We start from the raw sequence: 24664 nt of genomic DNA, 5'->3' as shown, positions 1-24664 counted from the left end.
CAGTAGATTTTAAAAATTGCTTTTTTATTAAAAATTCATTACTTCAAAACGCAAAAAAAATTTGATGTCCAGGATGTTGTTATCAAAAAATTAAATTTTCAAAAAAACATATCTTGTGCTGATTATGCTAGTTTTGTGTTATTTTGTGACGCAAAAAAATGTTCCAAAATTAATATTTTTCACAAAATAGAAAAAACGTTTATAAGGCCCAAAACTGAAATTAAAAATTTCTTAAATATCGTCAGTTAAGTTAAGTTTCTTCAAAATACATCTATATTATGCCATAAACAAATTGTTTAAAAATTAAATCTTAATTAAAAAATCTTATATTTACTTTTGGAGCGTCTTTTTTACACTCAAAATTTTTAAAAATAAAATTTGCCCTGAGTTTTACTCGGTAATCACAAGTTTTTCAAATTTCTTAAATCAACAATTTCAAAAATGTAATCATATATAGAAAAAAGTCGTTTCGAAGTTTTGTTGAACTCCGTTGAACACGCACAACTCAACACAAGTTTCAGTTTTTCGAAATTTTAATTTATAAAACAAACGGGATGTAAAAAACCAATCATACGTAAAAATTTTAGATTAGAATTCAAAGAATTAATTGTTGGAAAAGTCTTTTATTTATTATTATTGAAGAAACGGATTATAAACAATTAATCAAGTTTATACATTTTTGTTTTTTAATACAGTAATTAATTTAAAAAAAAGTGATTTGAGAAATTTGTTGTACTGGCAGTGCACAACTTAGCCCAAGTTTCACATTTTGGAAAAATAATAATTTTTGAAAAAAATTTTTTGCGGCATAAAATAACACTAAATTATCACAATTTAACACAAGTTTTGTTTTTTTGAAAATTCAATTTGTCAGTGTCAACTTACTTGACTGAAAATTTGCATATTTTTGTGACAAAATCATAAGACTTTTAATAGAATTGACCAATTTGATTAAATGAAAAAGGAAACGAAAACTTAATAGAGAAAAATATAGAGAACGTGAAAAAATGTTTCCAGCAATTCTCACAACGTCTGGAAACTGCTTACGTCATATCTTAGTTTTGAGCGCGGTATTTTAAAATCATGATTCTGATCACAATTGTAAAATTATATTAGATTACAAAAGGAAATTGTTAACCTTCACGCTACCGACAATTTTTTGTATACGCGGACTACCGGGAGCCACCCGGGGTGACCCAAACGTTTTTTTATTTTTATGTTGCACAAAAGACATACACTCATCAAGATTTTTCGACATAATAGTGTGTATTTTACAAGTAATGTATTTTAGTAATAGTAATATTAATAGTAATTTTAGAAATTGATGCAAAACTCGAGTTGATTTTAAACATTTTCTATCGCTGGGTCACCCCGGGTGGCTCCCGGTAGCGCGAAGGTTAATAAATAACTTCTTAAAAAAAATAAAATAAAAATGTTTTCAGCGAGGTTTTCAGTGAAATTAAATATAAATATGTTTTTTTTATATGAATAACCGTTTAATGAAAGAATTTTTTACCCAAAGGAAAACATTTTTTTTCTTTATCAGAAACTGCATGGTCAAAAATAACAGAACTTAGCATTTAAAATCAAAAAAATTAGACGCAATAAACAAAAAATTCAAAATGGTACACTAGTTTACCACTGTGCTTCAAAGTGATAAATTAAGAATTTAAGATTAATTTCAAAAGAAAGCAATTTCATTTAAATTGTGTGAGTTAAATTGTTATTAACTGCTAACATTATAAAATAATGTGAGAAAGTTTTAACATAATTCTTGCTGCTTGCACCATTTTTTATAAACTGTTTCACTGACTCTTTTTTTCCTGTAAAAAGGAACTTTTAGTTTATTTCTCCACATAATTTTTTGTTTTTGGCATTTTAGAATACTATTATTCTTTGCTTCACAACAGGAGTGCACAACTAATCTTAAGTGCTGTGTTGCCATCAGACGTTCCACGATACCAAGTTAGTCAAAGCAGAAAGTAATGGTCTCTGTTTTGACTAGTTCCTCATTTTAGATTACATCAAAATCTTTGCAAAAGTTAAATAATATTTCATAAATTTTCTACAATTACATGCGTAATTACATTTTTTTGTAATCGTGGAAAAATTTTTAATTGTCATTACCTCATGGTAAGGATAAAATTAAATAACAATTTACCCTTCAAAAAATTTTTATTGTTTATTCTAATAGAAACAGTTTAGATTTTTTGGGTATAATTGTGAACAACCAATCAAATTTTTTGATTGGAAAATTTTATTTCTTTCGATAGAGTTGAAAATGCTCCCTAAGATTTGTTGCGCGTTCTGCACTACGACATCTGGTGGATTTTTTAAACAATAATTCTTTTAGAAAACCGTATTTCTCTGGTGGAGGGTGTGAGACGATTAAGTTTTCTTTTTTACACCGTGATTAGTAAATTTCTAATATTTTTTACCCAAAATCCACGTTTTCTTAAATCAAAAGCGTATTTTTCAATCTGAATTTCAAAAAATTGCAATTTTTACTAAACTGGCGACTGTGAGACTTTTGTTGGAGATAGACTTGAAATTTTTGTTGGTTATGTATTTTTGAAGGTAGAAACCACCTGTAATTGGGCAAATCCGAGGAGCGTCACTGACAAACATAAGCTTTGATTTAAACAATTCACTAATGAAAACTAATGATTCGGTTCTGAATCAATTGACCATTAAGTGAGAAGTTAATTTTTGTGAAGAAAAAAGAAATAAATATTTGTCTGATTTTAATTTGTAAAAAATGCCTTTTAAAGGTGAAATTCGAGTGGGTAGTAGATATCAAGCAGACGGAATTGCTCCGGTATCACTGACACCTGCAGAAAAAGAAATTGATCCTCGTAGACTACAGGATTTAGAAACATTAATTTGGACTCCACGTCATTCATTAACGGATCGTCAAATTGATCAATTTCTTGTTGTCAGCCGATCAGTAGGTACATTCGCTAGAGCTCTAGATTGCTCTTCTTCAGTTAAACAACCCTCTTTGCATATGTCAGCCGCCGCAGCATCCAGGGATATCACATTAGTAAGTTCAAATTTAATCTTATGTAATTTACCTCTAATTCTATTCAAATTTTCAATTGAAATGAATTGGACGCTACTACTAAAAAGAGTATATGGGGCATTCCACGTGAGATTTTCATTCAACCATTTTTTTTTGACTTGAAGATTTTTTTTCAAAATTCTTATGAAAAATAGGAAAATACGTATTTCTTTATATCATTATTTGTTAAAAATTATGAAAGTTATGATTTTTTTTAAATTTAACACCTTCAGAAGCCGAGGAATTTTGAAATGCGTTTTTCTCTGTCTGATTAACAAATAAAAAATACTATATATGAAATTTGTTTGAATTTGCTTCAATATTTCAAATATTTAGTAAAATATAACGTAAGTACAACGGAAGTATTTAAAAAAAATTGGAATTAAGTCTAAAAAGTGTCTTTTCTCAAAACCGAAGTGACTGATTTGTTTTTTTTTAGTCTTTGATAAATATGGAACTAAAGCGTATTTATTTTTTAAAAAAAGTTGTATTATATATTTTTTTTCAATATACAGTTTTTCATGCATTCAAATATTAAAATTTTTAAGTGAAAATTGTGTAAAATTTTATTGCTGTAAAAAAATTAACTGCTAATTTTAGATGCCTCCGTTGTAGTTACGTTATATTTTACTACATATTTTAAATATTGAAGAAAAATCGAACAAATTTCATAAATAATATTATTTTTTATCTGTTAGTAGGACAAAAAAACGGAATTTCCAAAGTTCTCTGCTTCTGAGAACGTTAAATTAAAAAAAAAATCATAACTTTCATAATTTTTATCAAGTAAAGAAACAAAAAAATACGTATTTTCTTATTTTTCATAAATATTTCGCAAAAAAATAGTCCTGTCAAAAAAGATTTTTTGAATGAACATATCATATGAAACGACCCATATTATTTTATAACATTATAGCTATTTATTAAATTTATATTATTTTGTGTGTGTAGTTTCACGCAATGGACACACTTCATCGACATAATTATGATGTTGCGAAATCAATGTCATCACTAGTGCCAAGTTCGGGGCCGGTTTTATGTAGAGACGAAATGGAGGAATGGAGTGCTTCTGAGGCAAATCTTTTTGAAGAGGCTCTCGATAAATATGGAAAGGACTTCTCCGATATTCGTCAAGACTTTGTGAGTATTTTTAATTTACCCTAAAATTCTATTAACGTAAAAAAATGTTTAAAATGTGGTAAAGTACTTGAAAATTATAAGGAAATATATTATTGGCTACAATTTAAATTGTAGTTTTACCACAAGGTCTTCAAGAGTTAAGGACAACTTTATTTATAAAATTTATAAATATTATAAATAATATTATAAAATATATTCGAGTCGTATAATTAAGCTCTTAATTTAATTTTTTAGAATTTTGATTTGACAGAATTTCATTACCTAGTATTTAGTTTTAGCCGAATTTACATTTTACAAAATTCTTAAAATGTTGAATTTTTATTTTACAGAACTTTCATTTATCCAAACAAATATTTCGGAGCAAAAATTGAGCGCAAATTTTAAATTTAAATTATTTCTTTGATAACCTATGATAGAAGATTAATTTTAAATTTAGCGCTCAAATTTTTCTGCTAGATATTTTATTCGAATAAATGAAAATTCATCTATAAAAGAATTCTAGCTAATATTCTTCGTGTAAAATAAAAATTCTCTTTAATGAGATTCTCCGGCTCCAGTGGTGCTCAGTTCCTTGCGACTAGTTTATACTAATCAACAGCTCACTTCACTGTCATGCTTTCTCTCTCTTTTTCAAGCGAGTAATATACTTGACTCTCTTGAAAAATTCATGAAGGATGGATACCCCTACTAAAACTTTTTTTATATTTTTCTATTAATTCCATTCTACAATATACTCGTTCTTAAAAAAAATCTATCGAAAACTTTATAAATAATTCAATGAAATGTATGAGTTTTGCATGTTCAGATTAGGAATTCTATGTTAACTGGTGCAACTTTGAACCCAAATTTCTCAGTTTTTAGCATGGCAAGGAGTACTGGGTTTTTTACCACTTATAAAGTACATAAAAAGGAACATTTTCCTAGAGTTTAAAGAAATTTTATAGAAAAGTGATTTGCCGGAGAACCACCTTAAATGACTATTTTGTCATTTGAGCAAATAACAATTCGTCAAATAAAAGTTAAAATAAATATTTGGCGAATTAGAAATTCTTGTATTTAAAAAATAAACTCACTCAAAATTAGGTTGAATAAGCTGTTAAATTAAAATTGGATCAAATTAGAATGCTTTTAAATAAACAGTTGGGTAAAAAAAATTATGTTAAATAAAAATTTAATAACATACAAATTCTGTTAAATAAATATTGATTTAATATAAAATTCTTTTAAATAATATTTAGAAAAATTAAAATTTAGCTAAAAGAATGTTCTATCTAATAGGTACAATTCTTTAAAATTAAAATTCTAACTAATTTAATTTATGCGCCCTATCAGAACTTTTAAAATTTTGCATTATCAAATACGAAAACTATTGCCAAACTGTTCAAAATTTTGATAATTTCCTTCGATATAGAAAAATTGGTATTATAAAACATATGATTCACTTTATCCTTTTTACAAATTTGTTAAATAGAAAGAAAACATTTTAATGTGAATAATGTATAAGGGTAGGGGGACTCTTTTCTTAACGACTTTTTTCCCAATGAAATTTTTTAAAAAAATTTTTTGTTGCAATGGATAATTGGAATCGATTCCAAGATATAATCAAATCTAAAATTTCACTTTCAATGAAATTCAATTTACTTGTTTAGTTTCTTTTCAATTTAATGTATTTCAATTTAAATTATTTAAGCTAATTCCAAAATTTTAAATAATGCAAAATAAATGTGTGAAAAAATTCACTTTATAAGTATATTTATATAGAAATACTGGCAGAGATGTCTTATGATCATTGGGAAAAATGTCCATTGGGAACAAAGTCATTGGGAAACGCGGATTGGAAAAAGTGTCTACCAATCCTGTATAAGTGTAACGAAGACGGATTAAATTGTCTGAAATTAATTTTTTTTTGTTGAATTAATTATTGTACTTAGTTTAGTAAGCTAATTCAGAAAGTATTAAAATTTTTTTGAAAATTTCTTTATTCAGCTACCATGGAAAACACTAAAGAACGTGATCGAATACTACTACATGTGGAAAACGACTGATCGCTACGTGCAACAGAAACGAGTGAAAGCTGTTGAGGCGGAGAGTAAATTAAAGCAAGTTTATATTCCAAATTATAATAAAAATTCAGTTTCAACGACTGCACCTTCATCTGCCACTGTAATCTCTCTTGGAAATAGTAATAATAATAGTAATGGAAAAGCGACAAATATTCTTAATGGCAGTAGTAATGGAAATTTGACAAGCGACACTGGTATGTTAATGGTGGGTGTAGGTGGGAAATCGTGCGAAAGTTGTCAATCAATGCAGAGCACGCAATGGTATGCTTGGGGTCCTTCTCAAATGCAGTGTCGTCTTTGCCAACCCTGTTGGACTTATTGGAAGAAATATGGCGGATTGAAGGTAAAGAAATTGAACTCTTTTTAACATTGTTCGTCTAATTGTATTAACTCAACAGAATTTTATATTAACATTTCTTAAATCACAACAAACTTGCTATAGATTTATTTGAAAATAATTGGAAGAAGAAATTTGAGAATTGTTAACATACCATTAACCGGGGAAATTATGGAACAAAAAAACGATTTTTTCAATTTTTTCTTCATCAAAAATCTAAATTAAAAAACAAAATTTTTTAATTATTCAAATAATTAAACATCCTTCTGAAGATTTCTTCCAAGTTTCATTAAGAAAAAAATTTTTTTGTCAGAGCTATTTCGAATTAAATATTGTTCCATAATTGCCTAACATTTCTGGAAATTATAAAACAAATTGTTATTTTTATTGTAAAGGCAACTATAACATATTTTCTTTGTCTGTATATTAAGAAAGCCATCTATTTTTTAGTAACTTTTATTGAATTCAGAGAAATTCATGGATTTTCGCACTTTTTTCAAATAACTTTTTCATAACCTTTCAACCTTTTCACCAATTAATTAGAAGAAGAAATTTGAGAATTTTAAAATTAATATTTTTAGATTTACAAATTTTTTAACTTTCATTCAGTGGTTTAACAAAAAAAAAATAACAAGATTTAGTCAAATTTAATGAATTTGAAATTTCTTCCTCTTATATTGGATATACAATTTCGAATTTTAAATATTTAACTTAAGATTTTGAACCCATAGCTAAACAAATTCATGCTTTGATGATATTTTAATTATTTGTAAAATATTTCCATAACTCTCAATAATTTGCCATGGATCTGACGGCATATTTGATCTGTTATTTGGAAATTTAAGTTCGCCTTATATTTCTTTAAAGGACACAATTTTTATGAACTTTTTGGTTAAGGGTAAAAAAAATGTGGAAAAAAGAAATTTTTTGATGTTACTATCATTAAAACCGACTTAACCTCATTAAACAACAAAACTGTATTGTAATTTTTTTATTTATGAAACTTTTTAAGATTATTTTCATAAAGATCTCAATTTTTCTTTAGATATATAATTATAAATGTAAGCAACTATTTCTGAATATTTTAATAAAAGGAACATTAAATTATCTGAGTTACATATATGGTTTTTTATCTTAAAGATAACAAAATTCTTCATAACACCTCTTTTTAATTCCTAAAAAAATAGTTTTTAAATGTTTACTTATTGGTAAACTTGAAAAAGAAATTAATTTATAAGTATTATAATTTTTAATAAAAGACAATCATTACATTTACAATAACTACAATTTTTTGAAGTAGTGAAAATGTTGAATTGTTATATATTTAAAAACTCGATTTTTAAAAATATTAAATTGTAACATCTCTCAGACAAATTCAGTGAACTGAGTTTGGACGTACTTTTATTAAAGCAAATTTTTATTCGATCTAATTTTTATTTAGCAGAATTGCCATTTAACAGAAATTTTACTCAGTTGATATTGATAACATTAAATTCATTTAAACTACATTTGCCCCAACTTTTACTTATCCAAATTGTCCGACTTCTCCCGATTTTACACCGGGCCGAAACATTTCAGTAAGAGTTTTAAAATCAACCAATCACAATTTTCTTGATAATTTTTTATTGGTGGATTTTACAATTCCGGGTGTATGATCACATATGTGAAAGTTCTATCAAATGGAAATTCAACTTTTTAACAGTTTTAACAAATGACAATTTGGAAATATGAAAGTTAGGTCAAGTTGAGTTTGAATGAATTTAATTTTATCAAAATCAGCTAATATAATCCAAAAATACCAGATCAAAATTCAAAAAGATAAAAAAATCGATTTTCTTTTAATTTTCAAAATTTTTGTTTCTTAAAGCGATTTTTCGCCTCAAATTCTCCTTTCTTTGGGATTTTTAAAATTGATTTATTTTTTGTAAATTTATCGGCTATTTTAATCCGTTAATTTATATTACATTTATTAGGTAATTCATAATAGGGTAAAAACTTACACGGAGAAAAATGGAAACAAAAATAAAGTATTTTTTAGTATTTTCAAAGTAAATACTGAACTGTAAGAATTTCGGAGAATTTAGGTTTTACTTTGTAAGTAGAAAGTTATTTTATATTGTTGTTCGTGTAGAATAAGTCAGGAAAAAGTTAGACATGCAAGAAGTTAGCAACGCCATTTTATTTTTTCGAACAAATAATTTTTGTGCTAATTTGTACTGCTAACTTTTTTTAAAAAAGTAGTCGAATTTAAAATTTAAATTTAAAAAGAAACATTTTTAAGGTCAAAAATCCACTTACGTATAATTAAAAATAAACAATTGTGTCAGACCAGAATAAAAAGAAATTCTTACAACAATTTTCAAAATCTTTAATAATAAATTATTCATATTAAGTCAAATTTAAATTCAAAAAAGGCTTTTTTATTCAGAAATATTAAAAAATTATTATTTTTCGAAACCAAATTTTATGCTAAATTGTGTCAGTGTAGCACAAAAAGAAATAATTATAACATTTACTAAAAATTACAATTTTTTAAAAATAATTCAATTTTAAAATCGAAAAAAAAAATTTTTTCCGAGAAATATATTCAAAAAGTATTATTTTTCAAAAACAGTAAAATCTTTTTGTGCTGAACAACAATTTAGCACAAAACTAGTTTTTGAAAAATAATACTTTTTGAATATATTTCTTGGTAAAATTTTTTTTTCCAATTTTAAAATTGAATTATTTTTAAAAAATTGTAATTTTTCGTAAATGTTATAATTGTATCTTTTTGTTCTCGACCAGCATAATTTAGCATAATATTTTTTTTTGAAGAATAATAATTTTTCATTATTTGTGGGTTAAAAAAATCGTTTTTTGAATTTAAATTAGATGTACCGTGGTTGTCCCAGTCTCCATCCGGCTAAGATCCAGTTTTCTTCCAGTTTAATTTTGAAGAAGAAGAACAAAATATTGTTGAAATGTAATTTAAATTATTATACAAGATCAGGGTGTCTAACGGTCAGGGAAGTCAGAAAAAAGTCAGGGAATTTTTTTAATTTTCTGGATTTTTTTCAGAATAAATTAAAGTAACTATTAGTTTCAATTTTTCTTTACTTTTTTCCCAAAGCAAATGCAAATTAAAAAGTTGGCCTTTACACTCAATTATTAAGCATGTGATATATCTTACATTCATTAGGTAAATAATTATTTACTACTATTTATTGAATGTAACAAATGATTTTTTTTAACTTGGAACAATTAATTAATTTTTTTCAGTTAAATATTTGGTTTTTTAATATAAATAAAAATTATCGAAGAATTTACATTTAACTAAATTCGATTTAAAAGAATATAATTTCAATTTGACGAAATTATGTCTAGAAAAATTGACAAAAAAAGAACTATGTAGAATTTTTCTTATATGATAATTCTGTTAAATAAGAATTAGTTGGAATTAAAATTTTCTTTAATAAAAACTTTGTTAGTTAAGAATTTTGTTAAATAGAAATTCTGTTAACTGTGGATTTATTCAATGACAATTCTGTTAAGTAAATATTTTGATAAATCGAAATTTACTAAAATAATAATTCTGTTCAAATACATATGAAATTAGTGGATAATAGACAGGTAAATGATTTAATTGTATCAAAATAAATTTTATTTCATCAAAATAAAAATTTTTTAGTGTAATTTAGGTCTTTAGGAAGATATTTGTAAAATGGACAGCTACTGGGACATGGATGGAAACTGGGAAAACGACAGTATTTTGAATAGTTTATTATTAACGATTTTGAAAATTGTTGTAAGAATGTCTCAGTTCTGGTTAAAAATTAAAACTAAAATACATTCTAGAAATTCTGAAAGTTGTTTGATGTCCTGTAAATAAAAATTCGATAATTTCACAGGTTTACAAGGTTTTTTTTTTTTTTTTTTTTTTTTAATTAGATATCAGAGTGGTTTCCAATTTTATTTTGTGTATTGAACACGATCCCTGGTTTCAAAATTGCATATCACGTTAGGATTTTTATTAAAGTGTCGATAAAGTCTCAAAAAACCGTGTTTTTGAGGGTTTTTCAGTATTTTTTTTTCTCCTTAACCTGACGTGCTAGAGATTTCTATATACACTGAGAAAAAAAGCCGCCGCGACGGCTGTAAAGTCATGCTATTGTAGCAGGAGTTGCACCGCCATTGGAACACTGCTGTTTTAACATGAAACACTGCCGTTTTAGCATTGTGATACTGCGAACGCTCTGTATCACAATGCTAAAGCGGCAGTGTTTCATGTTAGAACATAAATTTTCTGTTGGCAGTTGTAACTCATGCCAAAATAGCATGGCTTTACCACTAAAACGACAGTTTTTTTTCTCAGTGTAGGCTTAAATTAAAGCTTAAAACATACACTTGAAGACCTATATGCGTAAGATAAAAATTTTTTTTAAAGTTTGAAAAAATGGGGCAATTATAACCCCAATAAACTTTTTGGGTGTCTTGAACCTAATTTTTTCCAAACTTTAAAAAAAAATTTTTATCTTGCGCATATGGTTCTTACAGTGTACCATTGAAGGTTTAACTTAGGCCTATTCTATATATATATATAAAGAATTCTGATTGTGTAGACCTGTGTTTTTAATTGGACACGACAAAAATTCCGTCAGGTCTAATGTGGAGAATATTCGCGCGTTCCACTGACCTTGTATTATAATTGTAAGAAAAAAGAAAATTGATTGTATTTTCTTTTGTTTTAGATTCCTTCGCGAATTGACGATGCCGATCTAGAGCGTAAAAGAGGAGGAGCTGGCTCCGATGAAGAGTGTAAAGGAATAAGCGGTGCTCACAGACCACATCGATGTACTATTCCATCATGCGGTAAAGAATTTAAATTGAAAGCTCATCTTAGTCGTCACTACGCGAGCGCTCATGGTGTCGATTTACGTGGTGCTGGCGCTGGAAGTGGAGGTGGCGGTGGTGGCAGCGGTGGCGGCGGCGGTTCACCACGTCCAGTAATGAAAACTCGATCTGCATTTTACTTACGTACATCGGCATTGGCACGTGCGGCTCGTAGACTTTGTGCAGCACAATTACGTACGCGTCATGCGGCGCGAGCTCCTCATCAGCCAGTTAATGCAGCTCCATTGAGACATTTGTGCGCTTCACCACAATTGACGTCGAAAAGTTCAACTGAACTTCGAATTTTGGCAAGAGCCGTTCGCCCTCGATCCCGTCCTCGTGTTACTGACATTGCAACTCGTCTCGGTGATCATCCATCACCTCGACAACCCGGTGAATGGGACTGGCTCGCTCTTACGTCACCAGCACAACGTAAACAACCGGATCGTGTTTCGTTTCCAAGACCTCCAAAAGCACCTGGTTAGTTATTTTCTTTTTGCATTCTTCTTTATTAGGAGTAGAGACAGAAACTTTATGCTTGGACATTGAAGCATTTTCCAAAAAGGTTCTGTAATTTTAAGATTTTTAGGAAAAAAAGTCAGGAAATTTTTTTTGGTATGGAAAAGTCAGGGATTAAATTCATCAAAATTTAGTAACAACTTTGAAAAAATGAATAAGGATTGCTACAGGACCTGGAAAAGTTATGGAAATTGGAAGACACCCCGAAAAAAGTTCTTGTATTGGCTTGATACTTTGGTAAATTATTGTCCTTATTTTCAAAATATAAACTTACGTTTTCAAAAATTATAAACAGTATAGAGGGAATTGAAGTTTTGATTTTTCAGGTAACACGGTTCTTTTCTAATCCGTATAACTTCTACAAAACTTTATGGTTATTAATTTTTATCATGAGGGTTTTTTGTTCAGTTTTTCATGTACTTTTTAATGCCTAAAAAGTATTTTTTCATACAAAATTTTTTAATCTTATTTTTTTCAAAATTAAGCCTCATTTTTCATTTTTAACCTCTTTTCCCTCAATCCCCTCTACTTTTAAAAATTTTTTTTTAAATAAGTTTATATTTTGAGATTTTGTTACTTTTATAATTTATATAAGTAATAATTTAATTAATTTACTATAATTTATCAAAATATCAAGCCAATTTAAGAACATTTTTTTGGGGTGTCTTTTTTTTAGAGAATGCTTCATATATATATACTACTCTATACTAAATTAACGATTTTTTTTATAAAAAGTAGCAAAGTTCTAATTAATAATGTAAAAAACAGACTTCTGCAACAACCCTGTAAATTCAGTTTTTGAAATATTATATCTCAACTCTTAAGTATTTCTAGAAAAACGAAAACAAATAACATTCTAGAAGTTAAAAAATTGTTGTGCTTATATTTATAAAAGTTTTGTAGATATGATTTTCTAAAGTCAAATTTATAGTGTGAAGAGGAAAAAATACAAAAATATTTCAAGAATTGACAGAAAGGAAAAAGTGATTAATATAAGAGATAAATATAAAAGTATGAATGATGAACAAAATTTAAATAATGCATTTTAACTTTGAAAAGCCGCAAGAAGTTCGGATAATCGAGGTTCTACTGTACAATAAAACTTTTTTTGAAAAATAAATAAATTCTTTGTGAATTAAAATTATTTTTTAAAGAACAATATTTTCAATATATAAATTATTAATATCAGTAAATTGTAGAAGAAATTAATTACAACTTTTGAAAATGATAAAATTTGCAGAGTTTTAGTTAAAAATGTTTTGTAAATAATATATATTCCTTTGAATTAAATCTCACTTTCCTACGGCAACGTGATAATCTATTATTATTTTATTAAGCTTTTAATTGTCAAAAATCTTAAAAAAAGGGTAAAGTTTATAAAAGAACATCAGTTATAATATATATTTTACCGCTTACCAAAGACGTGTGTAAAAAGTGAGGTTTGTAAAAAAATGTGAAAAAATAGGAGTATTCGATTTAATTAAAAAAATTTTAATACATTTTTGATAATTAAAAATTTTTATACCCTAAAATAAATGAGATTCTTTGTAAAAAATAAAAATTCGTTTTGCGTATGGCTTTAATATTAATTAATTTGTATTTTCAAGATATTACATTTTATTTTACTTAAAAAGAAAATGTTTTGGATTCAAGAATTTTAAATTCGAATATTTTTTTTGAACTCCCCTATTGTTGATTAATTGCTAATATTATTACGCGGAAAAAAAATTTTGAGTGAAAAATTATTGTCACTTCCTACAGTCATAGTTTCATTGATGATAGTTTATTTTATAAAAATAAAGGTATCACTTTTCAATAAATATTTTTAATATTATCTTTAGATGGCAGTTTGCTGTACGAAAGAATTCCCAATAAACCAGAACTGGATAGACTGCCATTAACACCTCCTCAATCACAGCCAACTATGCAAATACAACAAACCATTTTAAAACGCACAAGGCCTTTCGATGAAATTAATGGTTCCGATGGTAAGTTTCCAAAATTACTATTCTTTTAAATTTGTGCATGAAGCTTTCTATTTAATATCTCTATTTTTTTGTTTTCCACTGACGCACAATGAGGCAAATGTAGATTACAAATTTTAATTATTTTCAGTTTTCTTTTTTTTTAATGAAAAGTTATTAAAATTATCACACAACTCAGCAGTAAACTAGCATTTAAAGTTTGATTATTACTTAAAGTAAAGCGGGAGTTCCTTTAAAGAATGTCTAAATGTGTTAACTAAAGAAAATTTTTTTAATTAGTTATAAATAGTTAAATCACTATTATTGAAACTTGTTTTAATCATATAGGAAGTCAAAAAATTAATTTTTTGAAATTTAGAAATTCTAAACCAATATGTCACAAATTTGTTGATAAAATATAAATATTTCGTTATTTTGAAGCAACTTAGTTATAAAATAATTAATAATAGTTTTATAAGAATATTAGATAACAAATATATAACTATCTTTATTGTTAGGGTCGAGTTCATTTTTATTTCTTTTGGGAAAAAATAAATGAAAATTTATTAATTTATAAATAAAAAATTAAATAATAAAAATCCATTCTAGTGGTTACTTTATAAACAATATTAATTAACAAATCCATATTTTTATCAATTTTTAGGATCCACAATTAATTTCAGATTTTGTTATGAGATGGTGAACTTCAGTTTTTATGTAGATATATTTTTTGCATAATACATATATAAAATGACCAATAAATCAACATTATACTTTTATTGTGCACAAAATAGGTATAAACTAACTAAACTGCATTGAATTCCGGATCTTTAAAATTGATAAAGCTATTCATTTGCTAACTAATATTGTTTATGAAAGAATCACCAGAATTGGCATTTATTAATTGTGAATTATTTAATAAATGTAAGAAATAATTTTTTATTATACAATTTTAAACATATTAATTTAAATCCAAATCTTTTATTACAATTTATTTAATAACTAAATTTATAATAAATACGAATAAAATGTCATTTAAAGTTGAAAGTATACTCAAGGTGTCGGTCACTGTACCGTTAATAAAAATGAACTGTGAATCCTAAAAGAAGTTAGACAAACAAAAATTAACTCTTGATCCTAAAAATGAAGAAAGTTATTTACTTCTTTTTATGAAATTAAGAAATTGAAAATAATAGGGTTTTATTTTTTATTTGAAAAGGTATTGCTCTTAACGCTGGAATTCCTGGTGGACCACCACCAAAAAGAATTCACCATTCACAGACGTTACATGCAAAACACATGGTTGAACATGCGACTCCAACGACACTGTCTGTTGTACCACCTTTAAATGGACGAGCTGCCCACGCCCACGCTATACCTCATGACCCACCTCTTTCTAGAAGCAATGCTCGGAAGCAAGTAATTTCGTGGATGGATGCTCCAGATGATGTTTATTTCAGAGCCACCGATCAGACAAAGTAAGTTAATTGCTATTCTCAAATAATATATATATACCGTAGTTAAAGAAGTTACGAGAAATTCCAATAATTTGCAAGAGGCACAAATCTATATAGGCGATTCCTCGAGAAATTTATCTGTGATCTTTTAAATTCGGATATATATTTTTTCTTTCTTTACAGAAAAAGTGGTATATCCTCAACCAGGGAAATTATGGAACAAAAAACACGATTTTTTCATTTTTTTCTTCGACAAAAATCTAAATTGTTAAAAAAAAGTTTTTTTAGCTATTCAAATATATTGTGAACACCCTTTTGAAGATTACCTCTCTAAGTTTCAATAACAAAAAAAAATTGACGGAGCTATTTAAACTTAAAAATTGTTCCATAATTGCCTCGCATTTGCGGAAATTATAAAACGAATTGTTATTTTAATTGTAAAAATATTAAATATTAAATTGCTTAAAATTATTCCTAATAAGCCCTTCAATTATCCTTCAACTAACATTAAAAATGTTTTTAAATTAAAATTGAAATTGTATAAATATTAATAACTGTCACTTTTTAAGGCTAACTTGCACCTTGATCAAATTCAAAATAGACTTTTTTACGTTTTTTAACACAAAAACAAATCACTACAATGTTTTTCACTCGTTACAAAGTAAATTTTTGGGTAATATGCATTTTTTATTTTATTCCATAATTATCCAAAGAATCTAAGTCTTTTTGGTTTTATGCGTTTACCTTAAAAAATTCTCTTTAAAAATGAAATAAATTTGAATATTCTCACAATAAACTATAGTTACCCTTAGTAACTTTTAATAACTTTTATTGAATTTGGAGAAATTTATGAATTTTCGCACTTTTTTGAAATAACCTTTTATTTTTAAGTTTGCCAATATTTAACCCCTTCACTGTCACTGACCGCTATAGCGGCACAGAAAAGTCGTACCCTTTATGTCTATGACCGCTATAGCGGCATAAAAAAAAAAACATTTAAAAGTTAACAACTATGTCTGACAATGGTTACTCGGGGATTTTCGGGGTTGCTGAATCCAAATCTTTTGTCGAAAATAAAAAATTCAAAATGGCGGCTTCAAAATGGCGACTAAAAAAAATTTTTAAAGATAACGAATCTGGCTGAAAATGGTTACTCGAGGGTTTTTGGGATCGCTGAATCCGAATTTTTGGTCGAAAATAAAAAATTCAAAATGGCGATCAGAAAATTGAAAATTTTCATCCAGATTCGTTAACTTTTAAATTTTACTTCGCCATTTTTTATTTTTGACCAAAAATTTAAATTCAGCGACCCCAAAAACATACAATATGATAATGTTTTGTTCTCTTTTAAAAAAAATTTTTTAAATTAAAAAAAGGGTTAAGATTTAAAAATTTTGTCAAGAGTTTTTTTCGACTTACAAAATATATTTTCTATATATTTTCTATATATTTCTATATATTTTGTTTAAACCTTTTTTGTCGGGTAAAAAAAGTAAAAAAATAAAGTTTGGTTGAAAATTTTTTTTAAATATTCGATACTTTAGAAAATTATATTCAAAAAAATGAAAATTTTTTGATTTTTGAGATTTAGCTAAGCCTAGAACTAATACTACTGAACTGTTTAGTCTGATACTCAGTGATAGTGTTTGTTGGGTTAAAATCTTGATATGTTTAAAAAAATTTCGATTGATTAAATATTTTTTGAACGCAAATAATTAACGTGGACAGTTGGGCATTTATAAATAAATAAAAAACTACGTATATAATTTTTTTCTGTAAAGAACGAAAAAAATATTTTTAGATTAAAAATAATAAAAAAATATTATAAAAAAGTTTTCTAATTTTTCTCTGGTATAATTTAAACAATAAAATTTATACATACACTACCGTCGGAAATTGTCGGTACGGCTGACGTGAGAGGAGTAGAAATTTGGTGCTGACTTTAAAGCAAGATATTTTAAGTTTGAAAAAAGATAGAGAATTCTTACTTAGATGGATGGAAAGCTGATAAAATTCTGCTTCTCAATGTATATCAGGAAATTTTTTTTCTTTTTTTGGTATTTATTACACCGAAAAGATTTCAAGAAAAAATAATGCAATTTTCGTACTGTCGTACTAATGTTTTTGATTTCCGGCATAATCTAGAATAATGTATGGAAAAATTTGACAATTTTACAAAATAATCTTTATGATCTCAACTTTAATTTACATTTTTTAAACTTAAAAATGTTCTGTGGTTCCTGAAATATGTTCAAAAAGGTCCGAGCATGTTTTTCTACAAGCCAGAAGCGAGGCGGCAAAAAGTGATGATCGACGGCTGATTTGTAGAAAAACATGCTCGGACCTTTTTTAACATATTTCAGGAACCACAAAACATTTTTATAGTTTCAAAAATGCAAATTAAAGATGAGATCTTAAAGATTATTTTGTAAAATTGTCAAATTTTTCCATACATTATTCTAGATTATGCCGGAAGTCAAAAACATTAGTACGACAGTACGAAAATTGCATAATTTTTGCTTAAAATCTTTTGGGTGTAATAAATACCAAAAAAAATCGGACAAGTGCGAGTTACACTCGCACTGAAATCGAGGGTTCCGTACTCGAAGCGAACTTATTTGGTATAAAAATAAATGTTTAAAAAATATGTGTTGTATGTTAAATAATATATGTGATACAAAAAGGAACAATTTTTTTAAAAAAATTTAAGAAAATTGTTCCTCCTTTGGTATAAAAACAAAAAAAAATTTTAAATATGTGTTGTATTTCAAATAATATAAGTGATACGAAGAGGAACAATTTTCTTAAATTTTACAAAATTGTTTCTTTTTGTATCACTTATATTATTTGAAATACAACACATATTTAAAATTTTTTTTTGTTTTTATACGAAAGGAGGAACAATTTTCTTAAATTTTTTTTTAAAAAATTGTTTCTTTTTGTATCACATATTATTTAACATACAACACATATTTTTTAAACATTTATTTTTATACCAAATAAGTTCGCTTCGAGTACGGAACCCTCGATTTTTTTCGTTTTTTGCGGAAAAATACAATTTTTATTAAATTTATCATTTTTCGTCAAAAATTTGATAAAAATTCATCATCAACTCCAATCGCGCTTACATTTTTTCCCTGTATTTTTCACGCAAAAATACAGTTTTGCAGCAAATATGAACAGTTTGGGTTGAATATTGTGGGCGCTTGGGAGAAAAAATCAATTTTTTCGAAATTTTTTATTTTTCCATGACAACGCTATGTAAATTGATCTGAATCAAGTTCGATATATTTTTCCTGTAATCTACACGCGAAAATACATATGTGTACTAAATTTCAGCTTTCCAGATAAATTCGTGTGGCCGCTAGGGGTGGGGGGGTACACGATTTCAAAAAAACCGATATTAATAGGGTTCCGAACCGAGTACGGAACCCTAAAAAGGAAAAAAAATTTCCTCATATACATTGAGAAGCAGAATTTTATCAGCTTTCCATCCATCTAAGTAAGAAGTCTCTATCTTTTTTCTAACTTAAAATATCTTGCTTTAAAGTCAGCACCAAATTTCTACTCCTCTCACTTCAGCCGTACCGACAATTTCCGACGGTAGTGTACATGCCTATGATGATAAAAGGCTACAGAATCAATAACGGGATTTTTAAATTCTTTGTAATCTTGGTGATCGTTATTAGTAATAATTGAATACACTGTAAGGCCAAAGAGACAAAAAGCGGACTTTGATAATTGATTTCTTTTTGTTTAGCTTCTAGAAGAAATCTGATCCTTTCGTTGTTAAAAAAATAAAATTAACTACAAGAAAGAGTCCATACATCCTTTATAATTTCTTTTACAACGATTAAACTGAATTTAAAATTATTCGAATGGATTATGTCAGAAGACTTTTATCATAATTTTAAGTTTTTTATTTAATCAATTTAAATATTATTTTCAATGAAGTTTTATCTTTGTACACCGAATTTGTTTTAATCCCGTTATATTATATGACGATTCTTTAGTAATCTGAGGCTATTTAAAAGTATATATTTTATTCAGTTTTTTTTGTTAAATTATGTAGAATTTTTTTTATTTGTTAATTTGCGAATTGCTCATTTTTCATATTGCAGAAGACTTCGAAGAACACTGTCGTCTATCGAGATACGAAGAGCAGCACGAAAACCATGGCGTAGATTGTCGGCTCCTGTTCATGTAACTCATTCTCAAAGATCAGCTCGAGGCGAAGATATGGTGGTTATTCTCGACTGAATAATTAATTATAATTGGATAGAAAAACAGTAAGGAGAATGTGTGTGGATGTATGTGTGTGTGTCTGTGTGTGTGTGTGAGAGAGAGAGAGAAAGAAAGAAGGAATACGAAAAGTAATAGTTAATAAAGGAAAAAAAAATTGGAAAAGAATAAGGATAATCTTTTTGCTGGAGAATGATAAAACTATTTGTTATCTAATAGTGAGAATTTTTGAATGTATTCGGCGATGAATATCAGAAAATTTTTGAGAAAAAAGGTAAACTTTTTCTGAATATTTCTTTAACTGTTAACGAATGGATGAGATAAAGACTCCTTTGAAAATTAATGTTAATCAAACTTAATGAAATTGAAAGCATTCATCTTGAATTATGATTTTCTATTTGTATTAATTATTCTTGTTAATAATAATTATTAGTAAATGAATGTACATATACATAATTGCATACAATACTTCTCCAAACAATTTAATTCATAAACGCAAAGCCCGAGTAACAACACAATGCGTTCCCTTTCGAATTGAAGTCAATTCTTAAAATTGATTGAAAAATTTTTAAGTGTTAATGACTTATTGCGAAAGTCGCCGTTCGTTTTACAGAACGAAAGAAAATGAATGCATGGAGTATGAGAAAATTCTTGAGCGAACGAAACTAATATGTGTGAAAGAGAAATTTAGCGTGAATTGATAAGAGCGTTTGCAAGCGATTGTAAGGAAGAGAAAGAGTGCTCACTGTGAATATTTTTATTAAATTTTCAAGTATGATGACTTCCGTCGAAATAATTAATAAATAAATATAAACGTGAATAAGAAAATTGTTTATTGTTTTATCTTAATCATCTATCCAATTTAAATATATTAAATTTTTTATTTACGATTAATTTCTCGAATCTAATCTCCCCAAATGTCGCTATCTCAAATATTGAAAATACCTCATTCATTTTGTCGAAAATCAATTTTTTCGAATTAACTCTATTTTACCGTTTAAGTTTTAAAACAAATTGTTTATTTCATGACCATTTAGCTTCCTCATCATGTTAAAAATAGCGATCAAAATATAACCGTACAAATTAAATTGCACTCAGGAAAACCCTACACGATTAACTCTGCACAAGAAGATTCTGCACCTTATATACTTACTCATAAGTATGTTTATTCATGAAAAAAACAGGGTTGCCATGTCGACTGTGTAGAATATAAAAAATTCTAATTAACCGTGGAGAGTTGTGCAGAGTTAATCGTGTAGGGTTTTCCTGAGTGCAATTTAATTTGTACGGTTATATTTTGTAGTATTTAATCGTTTAGAATTTTTATTATTTGTTTTTAAATTTTATTCCGCATATTATTGTGTAGAATTTTTTTTTCAGAGTTAACGGTGTAGGGTTTTCCTGTGTGCAATTAAATGTGTAGAATAAAATTATGTTATTAATTTTATTTTGCTTATTGTCCAAGTGTAGGATTTTTTTTTTGTAAAATTATCGGTGCGCAATTTTCTCGTGTAGGGTTTATTTGTGTAGAATCTATACCGCCCCAAAAAAAGTTTTGGTATTTTTGACATTTAAAGCTATTTAATTATTGAATTTATGTTAAATACAAAAATGTCACAGAAAACAGTACAATTTAATTTCACCTAAGCTATTGAAGTGTGCAGTTAGAAAACATTTTTTAAACAGTAATTACCATTTAAAAGCCTGTTTAATTACACAGCCACACAAAATAAAAAAAGTTTTCTGATTTGGGAACAGAATACCCTTTCCTTACGTATTTTGAGGCACTGTACACGAATCTGAAGTCAGAATTGTTTCATAACAATTTCAATTTAATCAAAAAATGTCACATAGAAAAGTTGTTTGCTTTCTCCTCAACTATAAAACTGTGAAGTGAAAAAAAATGGTTTTATTAAAAAATTTAAATTTTTGATTTTTGAAAATGCTCTAGTTTTTGTATTTTTCGTCGAAAATGGCTGGCTAACGAACTTAGCCTTCATTTTGACACTAATTTTATCTATGTTAAAGGGCAATTTGATTGGATGAGTTTTTCAAAAGTTATTGTGTCAACAACATTTTGTGTCTACGAACAGACAGACACATTCGCCGGACCATGATTTTTCGTTTCAGGGCACCTCAACACTTGAAGATTTCATGAAAATAGAAAAATTCAATTTTCGATCAATTTTAATACCTTCTCATGTGATGAGAATGTAAAAAAATATCAAGAGTATGCAAATGACATTCATTAAAAAATATAAAACTATAATTATAGGGGAGAGTTGTGCTCCAGGTTTTGTTTTTCGATCAAAACTATTACATAAATTTTATTTTTGACTGTTATATACACAAAGGTGAGGAAATAGATTTCCATTTAAAATTTAAAAAAATTAATTTTTTCATATTTTTTTAAAAAATTGTTTATAAACAATTAATTTTTTATGTTCTGCGCATTTTAAAAATTCGAAAAAATGCTCTAATATGTTTAAAATAATTGTTTGCTTATTTATCAGCATCTACATTTTATTTTCCGAATTTCGTTTTGTTATTGTTCATGGGTCAATTCAATATATTTCGACTGAAGTCGTTGCTGACTAATTTTTAAAAATTAAAATACTTTACAGGAATGATTTTTAAGTTATCAAGATCACAAAATGAAAAGCATTTAATTAAAAATTTAATTTTTTATTGAAAAATACGAATTTAAAGTATATGAAGTGCTGAAAACTGTTAATTTTTTAGCCATTAGAAAATATAAAAAAAACAGAATTTAACATAAAGATAAAGAAATTATTGGAGTTTACCAAGAATGAATGAATTTATCATTATTTATCAATTGATATGATTATTTAAAGATGTAAAATAATATATAAATATGATTTTAAAGTGCACATGTCAAATAACCTAATTAGGACACTAAATATTGGCTATTTTATTTTAAAAATTTTTTATATTTATGAAGAAAAGAGAAGAAAAGTGCAAAGAAATTCTAAAAGTTTGATAAGAACTTCATATTTGGTAAGTTTTTATTTAATTTAATGTTTCCTATTTTGTATAATTACTGAATAAAAATCGCCAAATTAGGATATTTGACAGGTGCATTTTAAAATCATATTTATATATTATTTTACATCTTTAATTAATTATATCAATTGATAAATGATGATAAATTCATTCATTCTTGGTAAACTCCAATAATTTATTTTTATTTTAATGGTAAATTCTGTTGTTTTGCATATTTTCTAATGGCTAAAAAATTGACAGTTTTCAGCACTTCATATACTTTAAATTCGTACTTTTCAATAAAAAATTAAATTTTTTAATTAAATTCTTTTCATTTTGTGATCTTTATAACTTAAAAATCATTTCTCCTTCTTCTTCTTCTTCTTAAATGACTTGTGGCATAGCCGAGTGTCAGAACTATAAACTACGGAAGCTTCTACGCGCCACCACAAAACCAAGTTTATGCTCGATTCATTTTAGCCTCGAAAACTAAAGAACCGTTTGTGATTTCGCTGTTTCCATGTTTTTGACGTGAAAAACCGCGAAGTAGTTCGGGTGTTCGGTCGTTCGCACGTTCGCAGATTCGACAATTTGTCCAAAATCGTGTAACATTGTCTTTTTAGTTATATTTATTGATAAAAGTAAATACAATTTTTTACGTAATTTTTTGTATCCTTTAACATTTGCATACTTAAAATTAATTTCTTCTTAAAATTTGTAAGAAATAATTATCTGTTTCTATTTCTATTATCTTCTAATTTAGAGGTAAATAGAAACAGATGATTATTGCGATTTAATGATACCCAAATTTTTTACTACTCCATAAAACTATTCCACGGAAGTGAAATAATAACCCAATACACAAAAAACCCGAAAGTATTGCGATTTAAAAGAAAAAACTTATGTTATTGGTGAAATATAGCAAATGTGTTTCCATTTACCCCAGCTGATCCTAACTAATTTCTTTATTTTATAATTTCCATTAAAGAAAGATGAAAGATAAATTTTTTCAAAATATTAACTTCTAAAAAAACTTTTCAAAGAAAATTCTAGAAGATTTTTATAAATTTAAATCAAATAATTTAAATTTTTTCAATTGAAAACTTTCATTATTATATTATCAAAAAATAAAATTTATAATCTTTCAAATTTTAATTGTTTTAAAAAATTGTCTTCAAATCATTCATTTTTAATAATTTTAATAAAGATTTAAAATTGAATAATTTTAAAACATTTTCTTGAGAATTCTCTAAAACTCAATTATTCTAAAAAAGAGAATTGTAAAAAACTCTCGTCGCAGCAATTAACACTTAAGGTGCTTATATACCTCAAATTTCGATCAGATGAACATTATTTCTGGACCGTGAAAATGCGTGAAAAGTCATTTCACGGCGGGTATTTTTGAATTGTTTTAAACAAAAAATGTTTTTTTAAGAAATATAATATTAAATAATTGTTTTAATATGTAAGAACACTTTAAAATAGTGATAGAGAGATGATTTGATTAAAAAATTTAGCAAATTTTGTTTTAAAACGTTTTCTGCTACAAGAAAGTGTAAAATGACGATGTTTGTGAAATGGTTTGTACAGTGTACATGTGTACATGTTTCTTTCAGTTATTCGAAACAATTAGTTGAATTTAAATTTATTTGATAAACATTTCAACTTACCGATTTATTTTCAGCACTCATTATTTATTACAAGTTAAAAAGAACCGACATAACATAAACAAAACTCTGAGAGACACTCACAAGGAAGAAGCTCTGTACAAACCATTTCACAAACATCGTCATTTTACACTTTCTTGTAGCAGAAAACGTTTTAAAGCAAAATTTGCTAAATTTTTTAATCAAATCATCTCTCTATCACTATTTTAAAGTGTTCTTACATATTAAAACAATTATTTAATATTATATTTCTTAAGAAAACATTTTTTGTATAAAACAATTCAAAAATACCCGCCGTGAAAATGACTTTTCACGCATTTTCACGGTCCAGAAATAATG

General features: G+C 26.7%; 1 protein-coding gene across 2 annotated transcripts in view; it reads left to right on the top strand.

The window, feature by feature from the left end:
* Positions 1–20483, top strand: part of LOC127287480 (metastasis-associated protein MTA3) — a 79823-nt gene extending 59340 nt beyond the window's left edge. For both annotated transcript variants that reach the window (XM_051314431.1, XM_051314432.1), the window contains 7 exons: positions 2772–3043; positions 4013–4201; positions 6188–6607; positions 11332–11953; positions 13834–13980; positions 15176–15434; positions 19535–20483. In XM_051314431.1, coding sequence (XP_051170388.1) covers positions 2772–3043; positions 4013–4201; positions 6188–6607; positions 11332–11953; positions 13834–13980; positions 15176–15434; positions 19535–19673 — 2048 coding nt within the window. In that variant the 3' untranslated portion in view covers positions 19674–20483. The remainder of the gene's footprint in view (positions 1–2771; positions 3044–4012; positions 4202–6187; positions 6608–11331; positions 11954–13833; positions 13981–15175; positions 15435–19534) is intronic.
* The last annotated feature ends 4181 nt before the right edge of the window (positions 20484–24664 follow it).

The sequence above is a fragment of the Leptopilina boulardi genome, unplaced genomic scaffold (genome assembly GCF_019393585.1).
Source record: "Leptopilina boulardi isolate dan_hultmark-lab unplaced genomic scaffold, ZJU_Lbou_2.1 LbouV2_371, whole genome shotgun sequence".
NCBI lineage: Eukaryota > Metazoa > Arthropoda > Insecta > Hymenoptera > Figitidae > Leptopilina > Leptopilina boulardi.
This window is presented reverse-complemented; position numbering and strand designations above follow the sequence as displayed.